This window comes from Arachis duranensis, chromosome 3 (genome assembly GCF_000817695.3).
Source record: "Arachis duranensis cultivar V14167 chromosome 3, aradu.V14167.gnm2.J7QH, whole genome shotgun sequence".
Classification (NCBI taxonomy): Eukaryota; Viridiplantae; Streptophyta; class Magnoliopsida; order Fabales; family Fabaceae; genus Arachis; species Arachis duranensis.
The window spans coordinates 13,134,893-13,151,477 of record NC_029774.3 but is presented as its reverse complement, the minus strand read 5'-3'; the positions used below and the strand labels follow the sequence as shown (position 1 = coordinate 13,151,477).

Genomic DNA, 16,585 nt, shown 5'->3' with positions numbered 1-16,585 from the left:
AGAGTATTTTTAAATATTTTTGTTTACGGCCACAAACGACCAAGAAATGTTAGGTACCAACCACCACCATAAAGAAACAAAATATAAAATTGTTTAAAAAATAGGAGACCCATAGGCCGGACCCCCATATAGCCACAATCAGTTAAGAGGAAGGAAGATCACCACCACCGGGAGAAGGCCGTCACCACCAAGACCAGGGAGAGAAGTCGGAACAACACCAGAGGAGGACGGAGCAGACTGATCAGGATCCTGAGAAGGAACCCCCGAAGAACTCGGAACATCCTCTGGTTGTGGAGGAGATTCTATTATTCTTTGCCCCCGAGTCTTCAGGTCGGAGTCCATCTCAGGTCGGGGAGGATAAACAATGGCCCCATCAACCACGATCTTGTCGAGGTCCAATGGAGAAAGATCCAGGTCGGGAACAATAACTCTGACCTGCTCGTTGAAGATCCTCCGCACCTCCTTTGAACCTTCAGCCACAGAATCCTCCAGCTCTTGGAAGGCCTCCCGACATTTCGCCAACTCCTTCTTCAAATCCAAATTCTCCCCAAAGAGCCTAATGTAGTTCTGCTCTGCCTTCTTCTTCAGGCCCTCCGCCATGGCGCACTGGCCCATCAACCTCTTCTCCCTCTCCTGGAGATGATCATTCTCCTCCTTCAACTCAGCGACCTCGTCCTTAAGCCTCTTCTCTTCCGCTTAATACAAAAAAATTCTCCCCTATAGCTCCTCAACCTTTTGGGAAGAACCCAAAGAGTTGAGGAGAGTCTTTTAAAAAATATCAAGCAATTTGGTACATACCTCGGCCGCCCGGACGCTCCCCTGAACCAGAATGTTAAGATGGTTTCGAACGGAAGCATCATTCATACTTATGCGAGTATGAGGATAGACATGATTCCAAACGAATTGAGGCCCATTAAATTTAGCCTCACAATCCAAAGAAGAGCCAGACTCTGAAGTCTTGCGCTTCTTCTTTTCCGGTTCAGGAGAAGATCGGGGCGGAGGAGAAGGAAGAGAAAAAGTAGAAGAGGATATCACAATAGGTCGGGAGAGGGTCCCCAAGTTATGAGGAAGAGGAGGAGGGAGAGGAGGAGGAGGAAGAGTGCCAGCAGCCCTGGCAGCGCTCACCCTGGCGCGAGATCTCGTCTTGGCATCCTGGACTCTTTGATAGGAGGAGCTGGAATTCTTCTTCACCATTTCTACAAAAATCATAAAGTAATCAGTCTACAAGTCGAAAATGACATCTCGAAAATAAATTAAGTCGGAAGTAGTAAAATCAAGTCGGGAAACAATCGAAAAGCAAAGCTACCCAATTGAGTCTGTACAAAGGTCGGAGACCCCTAGAAGAACTTTTTTATATCAAGATAAGGGGCTCTTCCTCAAACTTCTCAGAAGAACCCCACAATCGCCACCTCTACCTTGTCCAGATCATCCAGGCTATATTTTTTCATAGGAGAGGCCTCTAACCAGTACAGGAAAAAACGGGGAGAAGAATTTTGGTCCAGAAAAAAGGGGTGGTGACCCTCTGCGGCTTGAACTTTAAAAAAGAAATTTTTGAAGTCATGAAAAGATTCATCAAAGGGTAAAAACTCTCCGACCTTGAATGGCCCGGAAGGATACCCATTGTTGTTTATTATTCTGCCCACTAAAGGGCTTGGTCATATGGAAAAGAAAGAATAAATCTTCAAAAAAGTTTGAAAATCTAATGCGCGGCTAATAAATTGGTAAATTTTCATGAAATCCCAAGAGTTGGGGTGAAGTTGGGTAGGGGCAACACGACAATGAGATAAAACAACGATCTCAAATTCAGAAAAAGGAAGAAAAGTACCCAGGCGGGTAAAAAGGCTCTCATACATAAAGAAGAAATGAGGGTCCGTATCAGAAGCCCTCCCAAAACAAACTCGGTCTTCTGGACATGGGGCAATCAGTTCATATTTCGACTCATCCTCATCAAAGGCACAGATCCTATGATGGGTACGCAGGTCGGTAATGTAGTCGGTATCTACCAGAGGGCTCTCCCCAAGAATGGTGTCATGCACCCACAGTGAAAGAGACTCTAAAAAAAATATCTTTTCCTAGTAAAAGGGTGAACGAAGCCTACAAAAGAAAAAAAGGGAAAAGAATCAAAAACAGGGTTTCTAAAGGGCCTAAAGTAAGTTTCTAAAAACAAACAGAGTCACTAGGCCTACAGTCAATACTCCTCTAAATAAAAAACATGCAAATAAAAACATTTATAAAAGAGGAGAATGAAAAGGAACTGACATTTCGCTTGCAAAGAAGGTAGATGCGACGAACAGTCAAAGCACTCGAAGAGGGAATGAGTTCTTCTTCCGAACAGAAGGTGAAAATGAGAAAGTTTTCAGAAACAAAACAAGGGAAGAGAGGAAAAGTATTTATAAACACGCTAAGGGCATAACAGTAAAATGACGTAATCATTTAAGAGATGCGCTGTTGTCAATGTAACTGCTCCCCACATGTAAATGCTAAAACTCTGAAGAGACGCGACGTTTGATTAGACGCGACAATTAAGGAATTCTGAATCACGTCGGTTCTTAAAAAAAATCGCGTCGGTTCCTCACCAAGTCGGCTACAAGCTCGAGTTCAATACTCGAGCCCAACTCAATAAAAAAGCTTGGACTCGAGTAGGGGCACTGTTCATACCCTGCCCAACACTAAGGCACAGGACCAAATAAGATAAAAAATGCCCAATCCATAGATTGGCCTCCCTCCGTAACCGATCTCCTCACAAGAGGTCGGATTCGACACAAGCTCCCCCTGAGAAAGTCGGGAACGAGGGCTAGCTGGCAAGATAACACTTATTAAAATAAGTAACTGCCTCTAAAATCTCTCAACCCACTTTCAGGAGTCATATCTCAACTTCCCTATGATAAAGGGACGGTTATCCTCCTTAAAAAGTGGAACTACTTCAACGGTGGTTATTGGTTCACCACTATAAATACACTGACACCCCTCAGGTATCCCTAAGTTCCAATACTCTCCAAATTTGCTTAGACCCTTGCTGACTTAGGCATCGGAGTGTCTTTGCAGGTACCACCCCCCATTCTTTCTCCCACACACAAGTCAGATGGAGGCTCCCAGACGCGAACCTACCCAAAGGGCTCCCTCCTTTAGACAATTGGGCCAACCGAGTAAGTCCAGCCCACTAATCTCCGGTTACTCATCGTAACAAGTATATTCTCTACAGAAAGCAGGAACTAGGTGAATAGTTTTTTTCGGTTGAACCTCACTAAAATCACAAAGTCTAAATCCCTTATTAGCCTAATTAATATAAAATTTATCAAGTAAAACTTCTGTTAGCCGACGAAAATAGCACATAAATCTGTTAAGTGCAACACATAACATGCTTTTTGAAAATATTAAGGTATGGATAGAACTTCAATAAAGAAATAAGAGAACAGACATATATAAATAAATGAGCTATACATCCCGTGTAAGAAATTTCTTTAGCTATAGTTTTCCATGCATATTCTTTTATTTAAAATATTATGATTTTATATACTTTGAATTAGTACAATCTATGAGAACAAATGAACAATGAAGTATGGTTTTTCTTACACCAGGCAGCTTACTACTAGATACTGCATGATGTTCTGTTTGTAGAGAGAAGAAGATAAAACCAAAAAAGAGGAAACACTTTGAACTTGTTGTCATAGTAATGGTCATTCTTCTTTCATTTACTTAGAAAAATGTGTAATTACAAGTTGCCTATTCTACAAAATGTGTATACTAATCTATGTCAGTCTCCTGCAGTGTGAGATTCATCATCAATCCAAGTGAGAAGTGATTTGTTGGAAGACATATTCACTGCAAGGAATTGTTAGACCTCCCATAGGATGATCATATCCGAACTCTTCCTCCGCTTGGCTCAACAAGTCTTGAATTGAAGGTTGGTTCAGGTATGAAATGGGGATCACAAACCGCTTCTGTTTCTCTCCGACATACACTGCTAAATGCCCCTTTGGGACTTCCACAGATTTACAAGTTGCTTGGCTAGCTGAGAATGACGATGTCCTTCGAATAACAGGTAAACGGAAACCCATTTTTTTAAAGATGCATGTAAGAATAACAGCAAGGAAAATTTCCCAAGTTTAAGAAGAATGTGTTTTTAAGTGTTTGACACTTAAGATTGCCAATGAGTTGTGTTGTTTTTGAAGGCAAGAGCAAGTGTATTTATAGATTTTAAGATTCTTTGGAAAACTATTTCTAAGGTAAAAGATTTTTGACAATGATAGGAATGCATACACATCACTACATGAGAGATCACATGGTACTGTCTTAGAGGCCTCTATCAAGGATTAAGCAGTTTTTGAGAAAGCATACCCCACCTTGTAAAGGAATGGCTAATAAAGCAGCCACTTGCAATCAAATGCTAGGTACACCATATATATTCAAGAGGAAGTGTAATTGGAACATGTTTCCCCTTGGTTTCAAATTCCAGTTGGTACTGCTTATAATCTGGTGTACTAGAAAAAGCTGAGGTTCATACTGGCTCACTATCAAAGCTAATAGATAAGGTCATAGTCAAGGTTTACAATTTCATTCATAGAAGCAATCTCAATTTGAATAAACATGAGAGATGTCTAAAGCATGTATACTAACTAATGGAGTAGCTGTAGTATAATGCATGAAAGAAGCATTATGTAAGGTATGCACTCTTGTGATGTAGAGCTCATTAATTTCAAGAGGCTAATCTGTTGGCAATTATATGAAGAAGTGGGGTATGCACTCTCAATGAACTTCCTAACACCTTCAAGACAGTATCATGTGATTTCTTGTGATGCATAATACATTGTCAATTGGTAGACCCTATCTTATTCATGATTCTCTCTTCAGGAAATTGGTTTGAAGATCCTAGCAACTATATATACACCACTTCTTGTGTTCTGAAGCAACACCAATCATTCACATATCCTCAAGTATTACAAGTTTTAGAAAAACTCAAATATTTCTTACTCCTAAAAAGACAATGGCTTTCCGCATACCAGGTATTAGAAAAGCAACAAAGAGCAATGATGTCCCAAAAGGCTATCTTGCAGTTTATGTTGGAGATAAAATGAAGAGGTTTTTAATTCCTATATCATACTTGAACCAACCTTTGTTTCAAGACTTGCTAAACCAAGCAGAAGAAGAATTCGGTTATGATCATCCGAATGGCGGTCTCACAATTCCATGCGAAGAGGATGAATTCTTAAACCTCACTTCTCAGTTGAGTAGGCTATAAATCATGCTAATAGAGAGAATAGATTAGTTGAGAGTAACTTGTACAGAAGGCACTTTCCTTTTGAGATTTTATATTTTGATTTCTTCCTTGTATCAATCATTTGATAAATGAGAAATTCATGACAAGATATTATTTAAACAAATTTAGCTTGTGCTCAAATCTGAATGAAATCAAATTTATTCATCAGTAGCATTTTCAAGGGTTCATATATATCATCAAACTATCTGCTTTCGATAGAGACTATAGTTCCTTATTTGTCCTTGAGTTGATCATGGAACAAAATACACCTTTCTATTGAAACAGTTTTAGCCAATTTGTTACTAGATTCTACAACAACAAATGAGGTTCATGGTCTCTGCAACACAGAATAAAATTGTTTTGTTAATCTGTTGTTCCCATATTCTTCCAATTTAATCATCATTGCAAAATAATATTTCCTGAATTTTGTTAAAAGCTTGACACATAATACTTAAGAAATAGAAATTAACACCACATAAATCTATTTAAAAAGATTATTCTCACGATTGATAATTATACACTTGATTATGATTTTTTTTATGTCCAATTGATTATGATTATTGTCATAATATTTCTTTATCAAAGGCAATTGCACAAACATAAGCCAAATAATTCATTATCATACATTGTTACCATCACATTATGGAATACAACTAGATTAATATTTCTATTTTATTTTATCTTTTCTAAAATATGGATAAGCTTCAACCCCAATTGTCATTTCAGAGGCCACATTTCAGTGATCACCATGTTCAAACTGGGAAGGGTCCACAGAGATTTCAAAGACAGATGAAAGCAAAATGGGACATGGTAAATATAGGGACTGGTCCTTGAAGCTGATAATCATCCTATAGTGATAATTGGATAATTGAATTGACCAAACAAGTTATCATTATTGAAACTAAGATTATTCTAATTCATACTTAGTTACTGCCTTTTTTTTATCATAACTTTTTTTTACTATCATCATAAAAGTTACCTGCTGGATCTTTTGCACTTGTTGTACAACATAGTGAAAATTGATTTTATGAACAGCACTTTGTGCTTGTCATTGCCTTTGAACTTAACAATACATTTAGATTTAAGGAGAAAATGGCAGACAAATGTTTGTGTGCATAAATTTCTCATTGAGATGAATAGTAGGATAACAAAAAATGGAGAAAATCTTTCTCAGGCCAAGAGATTGTTACAAAATTTGTGTTATGTAATCTATTTCTAAGTCAGCCTAATCTTGATGGTGCTAGCATCAACTCAAGCGAGAAGTGATATCTAAGAACATATTTTCTTCACAAGGAATTGTGAGACCACCCATTGGATGATCATATCCAAATTCTTCCTCAGCTTGACTTAGCAAGTCTTGAAATGAAGGCTGGTTCAAGTATGATATGGGGATCACAAACCGCTTCATTTTCTCTCCAACATAAACTGCAAGATAACCTTTTGGAATTTCCATAGCTTTTGAAGATGAAGTAAATGATGCCTTTCTTACAATACCAGGTAACCGAAAACCCATTTTTGTATGTGTTGAAGAAATACTAGTCTAAGAAATGAAAATAAGATGTAAGTTTTCGAGTTTCTTGTGCTTTAGGATGTGAATGACTTGTGTTGCTGCTAAATGCCTGCAACCATGAGCATATATATAGATAATAGAATATGCTATAAACATAATGCCACTTGAATGATTGGTGGAGAAAATGTAAGAGATGGTTGCCATGGGACTTATTAGGAGACAAGTTATAAAAGAGATCACATGGTGTTGTCTTAGATAATTCAAGGTAAATTTATGTATAAAACAGCAAGTTTGATTCGATCATGTTGCCTATGGTTTTGCAAATTCTAAGGGATATGCTAATAATCCGGTGTACTTAAAAATGAGGTTCATATTGGATCATTATCATGTGTCCAATTTTGGTTCTCTTCTGGCGTCAAAACACTTTGTTTCAGAGATATAAATCAGGCTGTGGACATGGTTTACTGATTTCATTGTCAATAGCAATTCTAAATCTGAAGAAACATGTGAGATGTCCAAAACATGTCTAATTCAGTATCTTGAGTACAACTACATTGTTTTAATTTAGTTGTCTTTGATTTGATATGTGTAGTTGCTTGGCAATTATGTCAGGAAGTGGGGTATGAATATGATGTATGAACTCCAGGACAATACCATGTGATCATTTCACAAGGTAGACCCTATTTTACAGCTTCATCTGAATTATTTCTTATTGTGCTAATAGAGACTGACATAGATTAGATGAGACAAAATTTTGTAAAGAAGGCTCTTTCTCTTATTTTGAAGATTGTCAATTTTGGTATCTTCCTTGTATCATTCCTTTGAAAATGTAAAAATGTTTTATGAATGAGAAAGTTATTCGCTTATTACAGCTTTTTGTTCAACCTGAATAATTTCTAATATATGTGGCAATATCAGAATAAAGTTTCTTTTACAATTTGTTAAAACTACTAAAGTAAATATGTGAAGGACTAATAGATTTCTGAGAGTAAGAGGCACTCCCTTGTTATTGAAAACGGATGTACAGGCTTTGAGAACAACCTAATGCCTGCTTAAATTCATGCTTCAAAAGTCATTTGATTTATTTGAACAATTTTAGTTAGCTGGATGAAAAAGCAAAACAGAAGTTGCTGCATAGAAATATCTATCTATTTGGATTTCGGCAACGACACTATTTATATATGATAAACAATCATAATAAGTGATAATATGTCCATTTAGAGGAATAGAACATTTCATCATAAGATCAATTGCAGCAAATTTCAGAACTCACAACCCAAAAGAATAATAATAATAATAATGAGGGGAACATTTAATAATATAAACTTGGATCCAATATATTTAACTTAGCCATATGACTGAAAATCAGTTAATGATTCAGTCCTTCATGTCATAAAGCAATTTACAGATCCAAGGCCAACTGTTAGAAAGGGGGGTTTTGGAAGCAAATTAGCAGCATTTCATAAAGTTAATGCAAACTTTTGTATACAACAGTAGCAGAAACACAAGGAATGCACAAGTGAAGAGCATATGGAAAGCACTTAAGTCTATAAATCTTTCAAGATGAAGTCTATAAATTCATTGAAACTGGGAGGAAAAATTCTGATATTTACATCCTTGCCATCTCAATGAGATGATGTTATGCTACAAAGAAAACTTATACTGTAGTTCCTGCTACACAAAATTATCTCTCAATTCTTGTTACAAAAAAGGATAAGTTTCACTCTCAACTAATCTATGCCAGTCTCCTTCGGCAGGACTTGTGCTAAGTCAGTTTAAGCGAGACGTGAGGTCCAAGAAAGCATCCTCACTGCATGGAATAGTGAGACCACCCATTGGATGATCATATCCAAATTCTTCTTCTGCTTGGCTTAGTAATTCTTGAAATAAAGGTTGATTCAAATAAGAAATGGGAACCACAAACCGCTTCATCTTCTCGCCAACATACATGGCAAGATAGCCTTTCGGGACTTCCACAACTTTGGAAGTTGCTTGGTTTGCAGTAAATGATGACTTTCTTCTGATACCAGCCAAAAAAAAACCCATTGTTGTATGTATGCGTTGATGAAATATTAGTCTTAGATATGACTTGTGAATAAGATGCAATTTTTTGAGTTCTTTTTTTTTTTATGCTTTAGGATGTGAATGACTTGTGTAGTTGTGTTGGTGCTAAATGCTTGCAACCATGAACATATATATAGATAAAAGGATATGTTATAAACAGACCGATATTAGAATGATTGGTGGAGGAAGGGTATCAGATAGGACCAGTTAGGAGACAAGGGCATGTAAGAGTCACATGGTATTGTCTCAGCGGACTTTCATATGTATCAGCTTGTTAAACTACATAATTCAAGGTCCACCTTGTAGAGGGTAGGCCAACAGATTGCAATGTTTTGCAAATTTCATGGTGTGTGGTTTATAATCTGGTGTAACTGAAAAATTGAGGTTCATATCGGTTCTCCTCTGGCCTCAGATCAACAGATTTCATTATCAGTTGTATTGTCAATTTGAAGAAGCTTGTGAGATGTCTAAAGCATGTCTCAAGGAGTACCTTAAGTACAACTACAATTCTTGAAGAAGCATCCTTCACCTATGAATTTGTGTAGATTTTCATTATTTCAAGTGGATATCATATATTAGCTACTTAGCAATTACCTTAGAAGGTGGGATGTGTACTCTCACTTAACTTCCTTGGTCCTAATCTTTGAAAGAGACCTCCAAGACAATACCATGTGATCCCTTGCTAACCCTTGTCACTATGTAGACCCCATTTTACAGCTTCATCTCAATAATTTCTTCAGGATGGCAACTATATATACACTTCTTCTTGTGTTCTCAACCAACAAAAATCAGTTGCATCTCCTCAAATATCAGAAATCACATATTTCTCTCATACAAATCCTTCAAGAACAATCTATTTCTTTTGCTTTCGATCAACAAGAAGAAACAATGGCATTCCGCATTCCAGGTATTAGAAAGGCATCACTTTCTGCATCAAAAGGGACTAATGTTCCAAAAGGCTATCTTGCAGTCTATGTGGGAGATAAGATGAGGCGGTTTGTGATTCCTGTATGTTACTTGAACCAGCCTTCATTTCTAGAATTACTAAATCAAGCAGAAGAAGAATTCGGATATGAACATCCAACCGGTGGTCTCACAATTCCATGCAGTGAGGAAGAATTCCTAAACCTCACTTCTCAATTGATTGGGCAGTAAATTGTTCTAGTACAGACTGACATAGCTTAGCTGAGACAAATTTTGTACAGAAGGCTCTTTCTGTTATTATAAACATTGTCCATTTTGGTCGTTTCCTTGTATCATTCATTTGAAAGTATAAAAATGTTAAATGAGAAAGTTATAGCATGACATTGTCAGAATTTGTTTGCCTTTGTCTGATATGAATGATCTCTAATATATGCAACAATATCACAATAAAATTAAACATGTCCAAATTGCCCAGAATTTTTGAAGAACAATAACAAGAATTGCAAATTTGCAATCCACACAGATTCAGTGATTATCCAACTAATATTATATGAAATTGGAATCTTAAAATATGGCCATAAAAATGAGCAATCTATTTCATTCATAAAATTGAAAATTAAGAGTACAATTCTGCAATGGTTTCAAATATACTAGTTAGTAGTTACAGTTTTATATGTATAAAGTAAAGCAAGATGTAAATCATTGTAAAAATTAGGAAGACAAGCTTTAGAGGGATGTCAAATTCAAGTGAAACAATCAAAGTTGGTGAGCTTCTGATCTGGGAGAGAATACAGTGTGAATATATGGTAATAGCATAAACTAATAGATTTGCCCAAGTGGCTTAAGTAATCAAGAGTTATTGATTTGTTTCAACAAATTAGCTAGCTTGCTGGAATAGCAAAACTGAAGATGTAGAGAATGATCTATATGGATTTCAACATGATAGTTCTTTTGCTAGTACCAAATAACTACTACCCAGAGAAATAATTTAGTCTTCTCTCTTCTACATGGCTAAAATCATTGACTATAATTTGTGACTGCCTTTACTATCTAGAGAAGTAAAGCTGTTCATCATAAGCAGGAGATTCATTTGCCAGCAGTAAAGATTTACTATTTAGATGCATTCAAAAGTGAAGATCATATGCAAAGAAATAGAGTATACAAGTCCTTAGGGATAAGGTGTTTAAATTCATTGAACTTGGGAAAAAATTTCTGATATTACATCCTTGACATCTCAATGAGATGGTACTTAGTATCTTCCAATAGAAAGGAAGTAAAAAAGAAAAATTCCAAGTGCCTGCTGTACAAATTTGTCTCTCAATTAATCTAAGTCAGTCTTGTTTTCCTTGGATTATACTATAGTCCATTCAAGCGAGACGTGAGATCCACGAAAGCATCCTCCTTGCAAGGAATAGTGAGACCACCCATTGGATGACCATATCCGAACTCTTCTTCTGCTTGGCTTAGTAAATCTTGAAATGAAGGTAGACTCAAATAGGAAATAGGAATCACAAACCGCTTCATTTTCTCTCCAACATAGACTGCAAGATAGCCTTTTGGGACTGATGCTGCTTGGGTTACAGCAGATGATGCCTTTCTAATAGCAGGTAATCGAAATCCCATTGATCTGTTTTGCTTCAAACTAATAAAAATGCAAATGATCACAAAGGGTGTAAAGAAGAATTGTTGTTGCTATTGATTTGTGTTGCCTTAGAGTGCAAGGGTAACCGTCTATATATAGATATACCATCTATAAGTTTTTGAAAAATTAGCCATTTGATAAGGCCTACTTTGAGACAAGGGCGAAACGAAGATCACATGGTAGTGTCTTCATTGTGTTTATGAAAGATTACTTTAGATTTGAGAGTTCTTGCCAAACAATGTTGCCACCTTTTGAAAGAGACAACTGAGAAGTTAATAAATGGTTAAATACAAAGCTGATTTAATGGACTACTAATTATGTCGCAGACATGCTTAAGACATATCACATAAGTTGGCTCTTCATACTAATGGGTAACCTACTAAATCAGTAGAAATTGTCTAATAATGATGCAGAGTGGATATGAATACATTTATTGCAATAGAAAACAGATCACAGGGTACATCAGTACGTGAAAGGATTCATATGAGATGTCTTAAAACATGTCCATAAAGCGATATGGATATATGATATATAGCCATCAAGAACAAAATGTGACATGTCTAAAGCATGTTTACAAAAGCATGGAATACCAATTAATACAAACAAATACAAGGCTTCAGTTTGATCTTATCTCATTTGAGAAGGTGGGGGCATTCACTCTTAACCACTTCTAAGACAGCACCATGTGATCTCTCGTGTGTATACCCCACAATCCTGTAATGACTTCAACAATAATTTTATCTTGGAAATAATAATCTTCCAAAGAATCTTAAAATCTATAAATACATTTCCTTCTGTCTTCAGAAACAACACAATTCATTGGCATTCTTAAGCATCAACACTTACATACATAGAGAAAAATGGGCTTCCGTTTACCTGTTATTCGAAGGGCGTCATCATTCTCAGCTAGCCAAGCAGCTTCAAAATCTGTGGAACTCCCAAAGGGGTATCTTGCAGTGTATGTTGGAGAGAATCAAAAGCGTTTTGTGATTCCCGTATCATACTTGAACCAACCTTCATTCCAAGACTTGTTGAGTCAAGCTGAAGAAGAGTTTGGATATGATCATTCCATGGGAGGTCTCACTATTCCTTGCAGTGAACATGTCTTCCAGCGAATCACTTCTCGCTTGAATGGGCTATAAATCTCAGATCCTAGAAGATTGACATAGATTAGCATATACATGTTGTATACAATAGATTAGAATAGAGAATCAGATGACAAGCTCAAAGAGTATGTCTACTTTTGTTGTATGACGACAAATTGACAATGAATTCAGTCACACAATTTTTTCAGTCAATCATATAGCATTGTTCACTTGTTCCTGCAATTAGGAGCTTACATTAGCAAAGTTACTCGCTGAAAGAATAATTTTCAAAGTAGGAACTGAACAACTTACTTATTAAAATATTTATGAGTGCACATTGTGCACTAGGATAAAGTTATATTGCATATCACAAATTTTTTTTATTTGCATTACAACGGTGAAGTAAAATGACTGCCAACTAATACACACATGCATCAAACTATTCTTTATTTATATTCACACAGAATAGTTGTCAGACTGCAACTTGTGTGATTTTTAAAGCAGAATATGCTCCTATAAAACTATCTGAAGCTGCATAATTTGAATTTTACATCCATCAATTGCCAGAAAATCATATCTTGATGACAACTTAGACACAATTTGGCTCTTTGAATAGATCAAATGCTTTTCTTATGTCTGTCAATAGGACCTCATGGGTGAATAGCTCCTGAAGAGGGAACTCCTGCGAAAATGTAAATAAATAGTCCAAATACATTAAAGAATTGTGAGACATTTTCATCAATGTATTAAGGGTCTGACATGGCTTTTAGACCTCCAAAAACAGAACCCTTCAGAGTTCTGCCAGCCAGAATTGCTGTATGATTGAAAGGCACAATAGGTTCATTTGGCGCGCCAATTGTTATTGCTTTACCGGTTCCCTACATGTTCCAGAGCAATAATTAGAAGAAGCAAGGATCATATAATAATTTGATGAAATCAAACAGCTGAATTACTTGACAGAAGTGAAACTAACCATCTTTGTGGCTGCTAATGATTCACTAATCAAAGATGCAACTCCAGTGCACTCAAAAGAATAATCCACACCAAATCCTTCACCAATTCTGATGGAGGTTTATCAGAATCTTGAGGATTTATAAAATCAGTCATTCCAAAAGCTTTCCCTTTTTCTCTCTTCATATCTTTTGTGTCAATCCCTATTATCTTAGTAGCCCCCAGCATTTTCTCTCCGCTTATAGCCTGCATTACAAGGTCATTTTCAAAACTCATCAAGGCTCAAAACTAGAAGCAAACTACTCGCTCCATCCATTGATAACTGTCCACACTCTCCTATTATATGTTGGAGTCACCATATCCCCTTCTTTAAGATTTTTCACTTCATCTCCACCTGTCTCTACAACACTGCAATTAATTAAAATTTAAAACCAATTCATCATGTTCATGGATGAAATTCTATCATTGATACAGTACAATGCAGTATTTGGATATGGAATCTAGAGGGAAACCATTAACATATGGAGATCCTTGAATTCCTGAAACATTAGTGTGGCAGATGCTAGCACAAAGCATCTTAACTCGAACTTCGCCTGATTTCGGCGGATCAACTTGAATCTCTTCAAGCTTTACTTCCATTCCTAATCCCCAGCACACTGCAGCTGCAAACAGCAAATAACTTTGCATAATATCATGTTTGAAATAACATGAAAATTAATTGATTTCTACATGCATGCTTAATGTTTATATAATGATGAATAATATACCTTTGCATGTAATAACAGTATAACACCCTGTGAAGTGCTCATCTTTGTAAGAATTTGCTCAATTTAGAAACTTGCTATGCTGAAAGCTAAAGTTTTGGCTTTGAACTGAAAAGAATGGGAAGGTGCAGTTCTAAACTTAAACTAGCAAATAGTAATATGTACAACAAGATAAAGATTCATTTCAACACGTGATTCTGTTTCTTTTATTATTATTTGTTTTAAAAGAACAGAATACAAATTTAATCTAAAAAATATAATATTCATGTAATGCATAGGATGAAAAAGTGCTAAATTTGATTTACATAAATACCAAAAATAAAAGATTGAAAGGGAAAAAAAAGTGTGCAGACAAACAGTTGAAACGAGTCCTGAGACAATGAAATATATATACAATAGTTACAATATGCTGTTTTTATTGGGCCCAATTTAAATTAAAAGAGTAAATTAACTCTCAATAACCCTAATTTCTAATGGCTTGTTTAGTTTTAATTTACCTTACTTTACTCCAATTTTCAATTTTTCCCCATTAACCCAATCCCTTTTGGCTCTCACGGTTTGCCTCCCTCACCAAAACCCCTCCCATTCGCTGCACAGACCGCGGACGACGCAGAGCCGTGTGCGCCGAAACCTGCAACCTCGAACGACGACCCTTCTTCGCGAGCGTCCTTCCTCCCTGGCCTCAAGTCCTTCGCCCTGTTGCCGTTGCACATCCCACCGTCACTGCAGTTCAGCCCCTGCGCGCTATGCCTCCGACCCGAACTGCAGCCCAGTGAGCCGTCACGGCCGAACCGAGCAGCTGCGCCATTCTCCTCGCGCGGACGCGGTCGTCTCCATCGTCCCCGTCGCACTGGTCGCAGCGGAGCATCCGATGCTGGAAATTTCGCCGCCTGCTCGTGGACCATTCACCGGGACCACCACGAACATCATAACCAGAACTATGCTAACCATCCACGGTAAGTGGATTGAGTTGTTCATTTCCCAATTCGTAATTGCTGTTGCATGTTGTACTATAGATAGATTTTGCTGCTAATATGATTGATTATACATGGTGAGAAAGCATTAGGTGCAATTTTAGTATAGTGGAATATAATGTTGGTTGAGATTGTTGCAATTCATAATGATTTAACTTTAGCGCGGAAATGGTCGAAAAAGTTTGGTAATCTTGTTTATATAGCAGATAAATTTTAAATTTTTTTTCCCTCCCCGTGCGAACCTTTGCATGCAATGTGACATAAACTAGCTGACTATTATTAAAATTTGGTTGATATTTGTTAGATAATTACTTTAGTAGGGTATTGGATCGTCAGTCTTGCAAGGTCTTTTTATTTTCAATTTTGCATGTACAACAATTTCCAATTTTTCTTATATTGCTTTTGTTTCTTTACCCAAAGAATTACCTGATCCTTTTATTATTGTTGTGTAATTAAAATTAAATAATTTTTTTCTCAGGCTTGGACCACTAAATTTTCACCCCAGACGCCAAATGACACTAAAGAGACTCTAACGAGGAAATATCTGCTATCTGGATATAAAAAAACGGTTGAAGGCCTTGAGCTGCATCATTATGTTCTGTTGTTTTGTTCAAACCAAATTTGATTATGTTTTTATTTATTATTTTTCACTCATAGTCCCAGTTACAGGAATAGGATAAGTATACAATATTCACTATTTTTTGTGTGTGCCTCAGGATGCTAGAGAAATCTCACTATCCTAGATTCAAAGTGTTAACAAGACAGACATCCTTAATTGCAAGGAGGTGAATCCTTTCCTCTAGTATTCATTAGATATTCATTTTCATTCCGTTTATTTTGGTTTCTATAAATTTACAGCACAATGTCACCTTTCTATTTTTTGTATTCATTCTTTCATTTGAAGCCTTTTTAGATTCAGATTAACTCTTGTATCTTTCATCTTTGTTCCAGCCTATTAGAAAACAGCTTAGGGCCTTCACTGAATCTCGTGCTCAGTAGAGAAAGGTAACTTTAACGGTGTCTTTTTTGCATTTTATCCTTTCTAAACATTCTTCTTTATTATATAATTGAATAGTTGGTCTTTATCATAGATATTGGGCATATTTAATTGGATGGTTACTTCAGTATGTAATCAGGCAATTGGTTTTGATAGATGATGTTAATACAGGAAGATTGGGAGAATTGATTTCGATGACTGTGAATGCTATTTTGATGTTATTATGTTGAAGGCTTCCTTGAAAACATTTGATGTGTTTTATTTTTCTTTTAGTTTTTATTTGATTTGTGTTTGTTAAGTAAACATTTTCATTCTGGATGCTGCAATCGGAGTACATCTGAACTGGATAGCTAATTGGTGATTTATTTATTCGCATGGCCTTTTTTGGATGAGAAAATTGATTTCTCGGGCTGTCAA

At 36.5% G+C, this 16,585-nt stretch overlaps 3 protein-coding genes and 1 pseudogene across 3 annotated transcripts; 1 reads left to right on the top strand and 3 right to left on the bottom strand.

The window, feature by feature from the left end:
* Positions 1–3,657: 3,657 nt before the first annotated feature.
* Positions 3,658–6,854, bottom strand: LOC107477787 (auxin-induced protein 6B-like). The gene is made up of 2 exons (XM_016097856.3): positions 6,517–6,854; positions 3,658–4,062 (listed from the first exon to the last, which is right to left on the bottom strand). The coding sequence occupies exons 1-2, from the start codon at positions 6,768–6,770 to the stop codon at positions 3,783–3,785; spliced, it is 534 nt and encodes a 177-aa protein (XP_015953342.2). The 5' UTR covers positions 6,771–6,854; the 3' UTR covers positions 3,658–3,782.
* A 1,484-nt stretch (positions 6,855–8,338) lies between these two features.
* LOC107477715 (auxin-induced protein X10A-like) lies at positions 8,339–12,392 on the bottom strand. The gene is made up of 4 exons (XM_052259470.1): positions 12,274–12,392; positions 11,145–11,397; positions 8,875–8,884; positions 8,339–8,821 (listed from the first exon to the last, which is right to left on the bottom strand). Exons 2-4 carry the CDS (start codon positions 11,376–11,378, stop codon positions 8,538–8,540), a joined length of 528 nt encoding a protein of 175 aa, XP_052115430.1. The 5' UTR covers positions 11,379–11,397; positions 12,274–12,392; the 3' UTR covers positions 8,339–8,537.
* LOC107477714 (auxin-induced protein 15A-like) lies at positions 12,223–12,692 on the top strand. The gene has a single exon (XM_016097769.3). The coding sequence runs from the start codon at positions 12,258–12,260 to the stop codon at positions 12,537–12,539; it is 282 nt and encodes a 93-aa protein (XP_015953255.1). The 5' UTR covers positions 12,223–12,257; the 3' UTR covers positions 12,540–12,692.
* Positions 12,693–12,716: 24 nt separating this feature from the next.
* On the bottom strand, positions 12,717–14,101 carry LOC107477713 (CYP enzymes assisting alcohol dehydrogenase-like; annotated as a pseudogene).
* Between the last annotated feature and the right edge of the window lie 2,484 nt (positions 14,102–16,585).

Coding starts and splice junctions, on each gene's coding strand:
- LOC107477715 (XM_052259470.1), bottom strand. CDS start 11,378: ATGGGATTTCGATTACCTGCTATTAGAAAGGCATCATCTGCTGTAACC.
- LOC107477787 (XM_016097856.3), bottom strand. CDS start 6,770: ATGGGTTTTCGGTTACCTGGTATTGTAAGAAAGGCATCATTTACTTCA. Junction 4,063..6,516: donor ATGTTCTTAGATATCACTTC/TCGCTTGAGTTG, acceptor ATGCATCTTTAA/AAAAATGGGTTTCCGTTTAC.
- LOC107477714 (XM_016097769.3), top strand. CDS start 12,258: ATGGGCTTCCGTTTACCTGTTATTCGAAGGGCGTCATCATTCTCAGCT.